This window comes from Mycetomoellerius zeteki, unplaced genomic scaffold (assembly GCF_001594055.1).
Source record: "Mycetomoellerius zeteki isolate Tzet28-1 unplaced genomic scaffold, Tzet1.0 scaffold31, whole genome shotgun sequence".
In the NCBI taxonomy this organism is placed as follows: Eukaryota; Metazoa; Arthropoda; class Insecta; order Hymenoptera; family Formicidae; genus Mycetomoellerius; species Mycetomoellerius zeteki.
This window is the reverse complement of record NW_017257294.1, coordinates 2,528,072-2,536,174: the sequence shown is the minus strand read 5'-3', so window position 1 is coordinate 2,536,174 and position 8,103 is coordinate 2,528,072. Positions and strand designations below refer to the sequence as shown.

The 8,103-nt window shown below is 32.0% G+C and overlaps 2 protein-coding genes across 6 annotated transcripts; both read left to right on the top strand.

Moving 5' to 3' along the window:
- Nucleotides 1-839: 839 nt before the first annotated feature.
- On the top strand, nt 840-2,902 carry LOC108724633 (leptin receptor overlapping transcript-like 1). 3 transcript variants are annotated; one of them, XM_018451090.1, is made up of 5 exons: nt 840-922; nt 1,863-1,937; nt 2,018-2,216; nt 2,541-2,692; nt 2,880-2,902. In XM_018451090.1, the coding sequence occupies exons 2-4, from the start codon at nt 1,897-1,899 to the stop codon at nt 2,652-2,654; spliced, it is 354 nt and encodes a 117-aa protein (XP_018306592.1). In that variant the 5' UTR covers nt 840-922; nt 1,863-1,896; the 3' UTR covers nt 2,655-2,692; nt 2,880-2,902. The 3 variants fall into 3 exon arrangements, with proteins under 3 accessions (XP_018306592.1, XP_018306593.1, XP_018306590.1); XM_018451091.1 differs by lacking the exon at nt 840-922 and adding an exon at nt 1,519-1,601; XM_018451088.1 differs by lacking the exon at nt 840-922 and having other exon boundaries at nt 1,843-1,937.
- A 922-nt stretch (nt 2,903-3,824) lies between these two features.
- On the top strand, nt 3,825-7,957 carry LOC108724630 (transmembrane channel-like protein 5). Of its 3 annotated transcripts, none has more exons than XM_018451084.1 (10): nt 3,825-3,852; nt 4,886-5,012; nt 5,096-5,415; nt 5,488-5,639; nt 5,866-5,950; nt 6,032-6,180; nt 6,252-6,642; nt 6,704-7,386; nt 7,497-7,633; nt 7,714-7,957. In XM_018451084.1, exons 2-10 carry the CDS (start codon nt 4,925-4,927, stop codon nt 7,839-7,841), a joined length of 2,133 nt encoding a protein of 710 aa, XP_018306586.1. In that variant the 5' UTR covers nt 3,825-3,852; nt 4,886-4,924; the 3' UTR covers nt 7,842-7,957. The 3 variants fall into 3 exon arrangements, with proteins under 3 accessions (XP_018306586.1, XP_018306587.1, XP_018306588.1); XM_018451085.1 differs by lacking the exon at nt 3,825-3,852 and adding an exon at nt 4,762-4,815; XM_018451086.1 differs by lacking the exon at nt 3,825-3,852 and having other exon boundaries at nt 4,995-5,012; nt 6,252-6,564.
- Nucleotides 7,958-8,103: the final 146 nt, after the last annotated feature.

The window sequence follows — 8,103 nt, the reverse complement described above, 5'->3', positions numbered from 1 at the left end:
ATGATCCAATTAGCGCGAAGGAAATTTACAACAGTTGCAAAACAAACGTTCTGCTGAACGTACCCATAGAGAATGCGTCATTGAAGCAACCAATCAACGCTATTCAGCGCTATTCGGAATAGCGCTGATTGGTTGCTTCAATGACGCATTCTCTATTCCGCAGTCTTTTTCCGCACCGTGTGATTTCACCCTTAGTGCTGAAAATGTATAATACACGTATCGTAAATTATAGATTTTCAGCGCTGGCAGTGAATTTTGGAACACCGCCTATGTAAGCGAGTCTTAATGCGTGTCCAATCCTGCAACCGATGGCTGCGTTCAGCAGAACGTTTGTTTTGCAACTGTTGGAAGTTTCCTTCGCGCTAATTGGATCATACTTTTAGATCTAGAAGAATGGTCCTATCTCAGCAGACAATCATAAAACGGTTGCAAAACTGTTGAGTCTGCTGAACGCAGCCAATGAGTGCATTCAGTATACACCGCTCACTGAGCGGTCAGTGAACTCTTGTATCTGATTGGTATATTCCGTTAGAACTAAAAATATAGACCAAACAGATTCAAGAGCTCACTGAACGCTCAGTGAGCGGTCATAGTACTGAATACACCCAATCACCTTCATCGGACTACGAACTTGCAGTCTCCTCCAATGATGTATAGGACGTTATGCCCGTGTCACACTACGCATTGAAGATTGAGGATTGCGAATTAAGGATTAGAATTCGACCAATCAAGTAATTTTAAGTTTAATCCATTTCGTTCTAATTGGCTGAATTCTAATCCTCAATTCGCAATCCTCAGTCTCCAATGCGTAGTGTGACACGGGCATTAGTCAATTACGTCACGCGCAGATCGCGGTCTACAGAGTGAGAGTTCGATAAATATACACACTTGTCAAATCGACTCGCAATGGCCGGGATTAAAGGTTATTTGGCGCATACCTAATCATTTCACGCGTGTGCGGTTCCCCGCGGCATGAATCCTTGAGAAATGTCATCGCCGTGGGGACCTCGTGCTAAAACCGCGAAAATTGGCTATCAAAACATAACCTTTTCGCGCCACTGTTGTCATCGTCGTTTGACATTTGGCTACGCGCACAATTTCATCGTTTAATTAAGTTTCGTAATTTGATTTAAGAGCAATGCGACCTTCACGTCGCGTTTCCCTTCGATTCCCTTTTTTTTTTATCTTCGTAAAAACGAAAATTGCAATCTAGAAAAGTTTCGTTTTATGATACCGCAACGCATTGTTTGCAAATTTTAAGAATCTACAGTTTAAAACATTACGATCCTTCACCTCTCCTCTCTGTCGTTACGCAAAAATTTTATATGAATTTATCGTTGCAAACAGATCCAAGACTAGACACCCAAAAAATTATCAAACTTGTAAAAATATAGGCTATTATCCTTTTAGGAGACAGTCAACACAAATGTTCTATCCTTGACATTTTGAATATCAATAATAGAACGACATTTGTATCGATTATGTCTCCTAAAAGGAAAACAGCCATAGTATTTATAATACTGTTAAACGCAATAGATTAATTTTGTATTTTTCTTATTTCATGGCGTTCTTTCCTTTGTGACACTTATCCTCATAACAGCGTAAGTACCTTTGCGAGCAAATAATTGGGATAAGATACTTGGTGCTTTCCAGTCAGAGACACAGTGTAACACAGAGTGATCATTTTATCTTTATTTAACATTGGCAAACAACAAAGCTGTAATGATGTCGTCTGTATTTCTTGCTGTAAAGCATTCATTTTTTCTTAAAATTCATATGAAGTAGATGTTTCTTTGTTATTCACAAAATTTAATTAAGCCAATTTTTTAGTACAATGATAATATGGAAATATATAATTACAGATTAGTACTGCTAGCGTTTGCTGGTTCCATTGGAATGACATTTGTCATTCTTGGCTGTGCATTACCGATATATAAGTGAGTATCTTTATGAAACTGACCAGTATACCCAATTCTCCTAGGATTATAGAACGTTATAACACAAGCACAATTTCTAGAGTATGGTGGCCATTTTTTGTTGTACTGTTCTATATATTGGCACCTATTCCAACTATAATAGCACGCCGCTACACAGATGATTCGGGAAGCAATAGTAATCCATGTTTAGAGTTTGCAATATTTATTACAATGGGATTCGTGGTGTCGTCCTTTGCTCTTCCAATAGTATTGGCGCGATCTCCGGCAGACCAGCCAGTAGTAAGTTACACACCTTTTTATAGAATATTTTAACCCTCCGTCTTTGCAATATGAGTCTTTTTTGGCATAAATAAAACTTTTCCCTCATTTTTGCTCAATTTTTAATTTTTATTAAATAAAACATTGAATTAAAAATTATTTGGCAATGTAATAGGTATGTTGAAAATCCTAAACTTTTTTTTAATCTAGAACAGTAGACAAAACTTTTGAGCTGGGCAAAATAGACTCACATTGTAGATGAAGAAAATAAAAATATGATTGTTATAATAAATTAGCTTTAAATCTGTTGATCAGTTAGAACATGCAGATTATTTATCTTTATAGATAGAATGGGGCGCTTGCTATCTGACATTAGCAGGTAATATTGTTGTGTATTCAACTCTAGTCGGATTTTTCATAACCTTCGATCAAGACGATACTGATTACAACATGTGGTGAAGTACTACTGCAATGTACTTATTCATCATGATAAAAATGTAAGTAGTGTATAAACTGGTTTATTTTGAAAATAATAAAAGTCAATGCTTTGATATTAATTATTATTGATGAGATAAAATTATTTTATTTTAAAACCTTACTTATAGCTTATTTTCAAAATATAGTACACAAGACTGTATATATAATCTATATATATATATATATAGATACATGAAATTGTTTCAGGTTTTCTATGAGATTAGAGGGAATAAAGTATCAATCATACAGTGCACTGACTGAAAGCTACATGTTGATTCTAAATTATGAAACTTATTGTACACAATTTACATAATATAAACCCTAATATGGATATTCTACTACTTGATGCTACAAAGAAAATAGTATTATAGTGCACTAACGATAGAATGTGTTGAAGAAAATACACTACATTGGATTCCACGCGTGTTACGGAGCAGCGAAAAAAAAAATGCATTTGATGTCTTAGATTTTTCGTATGGGACTATTCAGGATAGCCTGAAGCGCAACAATGCAAGGATAATGTTGAAAATATTTTTTATTTAATCTAAGTCTTTCGTAATAATAATGGTAATAAAACGATTTATTACTTAATCTTATTTCTTCAATCATCCTCGAAAAAACCGGTCAATATTGTTCTCAAGGTCATGTTAAAATAAAATAACTTGAAAATCATTCTCCTATACGCATTCCTTATGTATATTTGTGATTGTTGTAGTTTCAGTAAGAACATAAACAGTGCGATTATTACTACATAATTTCTTAATTTAAATAGATTTGTAAGTTGCAAAATGTTTTACATTCTATGACGAGAGAAATTTGAAAAAATGTGCTTATTTTTTCATTTAAAGTAAACCAAGTAAAAAATTCTAATCGCACGTATTTTTAAGCAATTGAAACAGTCGCCATTATGAAGTACAAGATGATTTCCGGTTACTGTTGCAACAACCGGAAATCATCATTTCTTCAAAATGGCGCCCGTTTAAGCGAAATCCGAGATTGGCTGTATTCAGATTCCAATCCGAGTGCCCAGCAGCCCAGGTATTGTTTTATCCTTGTCGCTCACCGAAAGTTAAATAAGGACAGCACGATATCTGGGGACACCACGTGGGAATCTGGACGCGCCTATTGACGTGCGATTTCTAGCGCATTACCTTCGAATGATACAGATTCGAGCGGTTAGGTAAGTCATTGATCTTTTCTTAATTACGATACTTCAAATTTCTCTCGAAGAAGATTCGAAGAGATTTTCTCGCATCTTAATTTTTCCTCTGGACGTAACTCTGCTCGTTGCAAATTAGCACTTTCGAAACGTGCCCAAAAATTACGACTATCAGCAGAAATCCGATTGCATGAAATCCGATGATGACGTCGCAAGGCGCGAAAAGATTCGAATATATATCGCTATATGCAGCAACGAAAGTTGATAGAACGCTGCCTTGAGATTTGAGAGAAAATTTAGTGTAATTATTGGAAAAAGATCCGATTTAATTTGTTTGCGCGTCTGGAAGGTATATTTTTAACAATAGAATTGTATTTCGAAGATTAATGTGCGAATTTCGTCATTTTGATAAGAATTAGGTTAGAAATAGTTAAGGCATTTATTTGTAAAATTACTGTAATTTTAACGTTATTATCAAAAGAAATTTTGCCGAAAATAATTGTGGATTTAAGTTTAAAGTAATTATGAGTGTGAATAAGTTGCAGATCCAATTGCATAGGTAATATTGGAATTTTATTGTTGAATTTTGTGTAATTTGGAATGCCATTGATTGAAAGAATATCAAATGATGAAGTACAATAATTCAGCGTATAATTATGTATATATAATTTTATATATAATATTATTTGGAATTGAGTTTTATGGTATAATATGATTATATTTTATGGTAATTAAGTTTTAAGTATATATTACATATTTCTATCTCTCAGAAGAATTAAACATGTTTATCATGTAAATTTCCTTTCCACTTTAGGCGCCAATATGTTTTATCTAATCTCATATCTGCACCAAATCATATTTCAGAGATTATAATATAAAGATATATATATATATAGTAAATATTTATCTTTTTTACTTATGTGGATGAAATGATGGTTAGCCAATGACTGTTTTTTTAATGATTAAGGAATACTTTGATAAGAGGTGAGTTTATTGTTTAGAAATGATATTTTTTATTGTATGCCAAGCATTTATAAAATTACTTTCTTTTTAGGATATAATTTAGAATTAAATATCAGTTGATTTTACCAAAATGCCTTCTGAAATTCAAGAAGCAGAACTTTGTGAATCTTTTGGTCAATCTATTCAAATGAAGCAGCTACTGCCAATGAAATTAAGGAGTAAGTATAACTCTTGAATATCTGTGATTTAAAATTTTTATAAAATTTCTATGTGAATATAAATTGAATTATAATATTTCTAGGAGAACATGAAAGAATGCGAGATGATCTAAATTCTATTATTCCATATGCTACTTTGAGAATGCGCAATGTTGCTCATTTATCTAATGAAGAATGTGCTAATGCTATTGCCACTCACCTACAATCAAGCGAGAAGTTTATGCATGATGATCCCAAATTGGAACAATTTAGAATGGAAACAGTAAGAACAATACCACAGTGCCTTGCTGTGAAACAATCTGTTAAATCACAGCTTTTGGCAACTGTTAACCAAAAGACAACAAAGAGATCAATTAGTTGTTGGAAATTGTTTAAATATAATGTTAGTTTAAAGTTTGCAAAGGTAATATTAATTTTTGTCGTAGTTGTTATCTTTATATTATGAAATGAGAAAACTTGGATTTTGTTTACATAGATTTGGGTAATAATGCAGAACTTCTTGTCAACAATGAAATTATGGCATCGAACAATAAAAACCATTGAGAGTCACCATGGAAGTGGTATAGCAACATACTTCAAATTCTTGAGATGGTTACTCTTTCTTAATACAATTTCCTGTATTTTGAGGTAAACATATTTTGTTTCATTTTTATTCATAAAGTTATATTTATAAGTACATTTTGACATAAAAATTTGAATCAGTTTAAAATTATTTGAGTTTAAAATTAAAAGAGTTTAAAAAATGTTCATAATTCTAATTTATTTAGTAGACAAACACAAAGTGCTTTGTATATATTACTATATTAAATGAAGTAATCAAAACAAGATTTTGATGAACATTTTATGTTTGCAGTGTATCTTTTATTATGATTCCGCAATCACTGGATCAAGCATATGTATCAAATAATATTAAAGTACTGGATTTTTTAACAGGCAGTGTAAGTCTAATCATTATTTTATTATGAGCAGCATGTTCTAAATAATATGGTGCACATATATCATAATATTTTGATTTACAGGGCTTTTTATCTCATACAATAATGTATTATGGTTTTTATTCCAACGGCACAGTAGATGTATTACTTGGAACCAAATATAGCATTCCATTTGCCTATTTCCTAACGCTGCTTTTTTGTTATATAGTTACATTTGTTATACTCTCTCTCAAGTATGTGTGGTAAAATTAATGTGATTAAATTATTCAATTTGTAATTTAATTGAATGTAATAATTTTTTCAGAGTTATATCCTCTTATAGAAAGTCTTATGTCGAAACACATGGAAAAGTACACAATTTATATAGCAGCAAAATATTTTGTGGATGGGACTTCAGTATATCTTCATCAAAAACTGCTGTTTTGCAATCAGCATCAATTTATAAAGAACTAGAAGAATTATTAGCTGAAACAAAGCAGCATATACGTTTGCATTGGTGTACCAAGTTTTTATTAATTATAATGCAATTTGCTGTAACATTTATTATTATATTTATGATTTTCGGTGCTGGTGCACTCGTTTGGATGCTATTAAGTAATTATAACAAAGAAGCGCCTGTAACTATCTCGGTTATGATTGTGCCAATAGTCATTACCGCCATCATTCATATTTTTCCAGCGATTATCTTCTACCTAGTAAGTAAATGCCTGCATTTTCTATTGTAAAAATAATTGATTATAATATTAATATTTTTAGGCATCGCTAGAACGCTACAATAACAAACGTACGGAAATTTACGTAACAATTGTCAGAAATTACGCGATTGCTGCGATAATAATTGGAACCTTATTCGTCTTCTGGATAAACCACAGTAGGTCACATTGTTGGCAAACACACTTAGGAGAAGAGATTTATCGGCTTATTGTACTGGATTTCATTGCTTCGCTATTTGGGGCATTTTTGCATTTTACACGTTCCATGCTGTGCAAAAGATATTTGACAAAAGTCGGCAGACCGGAATTTGATATCGCTCGCAGTACATTAAATCTCATTTACAATCAGATGCTCTTTTGGATGGGATTTTATTTTAGTCCATCAATATCTATTATGATCGTGATAAAACTAATTTTTACGTTTTACGTGAAGAGATATGAGCTGAAAAGATACTACCAGGGACCGTCGCAGCCTTGGCGAGCGGCACAAACGCAAACACTGTTCTTGGCTCTCACATTTCTCAGTATTATTGTAATATTATTCATGATAGGATATGTCATTACAAATGTGAAAAGTGACGAATGTGGACCATTCAGAAATCATCTTCATACTTGGGATTTTATTGTCGACGGGATGTTATCATTGAAAAGAGACAGCACGTTCTGGAGCGTTATTTCGGAACTTGCATCACCAGTAACCGGTGCTATAATATTAGTTGGCATGAGGTAGATTTATAAATATGAATCTAAATATAAAAAAAATATATTTATATATATACAATATATATCAAAATTATATAAATGGAGATATTTATTAACAAAAATTTTTGCTAAAGTATTGCAGTGTATTGTTTAAGAGCAAAAACAGAAGCGAGTAAGGAAATATCACAAATTTTTTCCAATATGCTACTTCTCCAATCTCAAGATAAGCAATTTCTCATAAATAGTTTTAGTAAATATGCTAAAAATAAACGTAAGTCATGTTTATTATTAAATTATAGATATCTTTATACAATTATTGTTAACAATTTTTTATTTCATATTTTTTTTCAGGTGCTTTTGTTCCTAATGAGATTAGTCTTGTCCAAGATATTGAACATGCTGAGCAAGATCATACAAATGAAGAAGTTTTATTTTCTCATCAACATAACTTACCATCGACAAGTTTCGAAGAAAGATGATTATAGTTATTAATATGAACTAATTGACAATTTGGTAACAAACTGCCAGAGCATGTATTAGTCGATTAATTTTCTTACAGTTTTATTTATACATTTATATTAAATTAGGTTTTTAAAAATATTACTTCTATCGCGCGCGATTTTGTCAAAATCTGAACATTTTTAAGACTGTTATATATATGATGAAATAATGAAACCCAGACTACATTACGTCCAAAATACGGACATAAGACATCTTCAAGATATCTTATATGTCCACATT

Excerpts from the sequence above, each read along its gene's own strand:
- LOC108724633 (XM_018451088.1), top strand. The coding sequence starts at position 1,843 with ATGGAAATATATAATTACAGATTAGTACTGCTAGCGTTTGCTGGTTCC. Across the intron at positions 1,938-2,017 it reads TGTGCATTACCGATATATAA|AGTATGGTGGCCATTTTTTG; the intron begins GTGAGTATCTTT and ends CACAATTTCTAG. Across the intron at positions 2,217-2,540 it reads CTCCGGCAGACCAGCCAGTA|ATAGAATGGGGCGCTTGCTA; the intron begins GTAAGTTACACA and ends TTATCTTTATAG.
- LOC108724630 (XM_018451084.1), top strand. The coding sequence starts at position 4,925 with ATGCCTTCTGAAATTCAAGAAGCAGAACTTTGTGAATCTTTTGGTCAA. Across the intron at positions 5,640-5,865 it reads ACAATTTCCTGTATTTTGAG|TGTATCTTTTATTATGATTC; the intron begins GTAAACATATTT and ends TTATGTTTGCAG. Across the intron at positions 6,181-6,251 it reads TTTGTTATACTCTCTCTCAA|AGTTATATCCTCTTATAGAA; the intron begins GTATGTGTGGTA and ends TAATTTTTTCAG.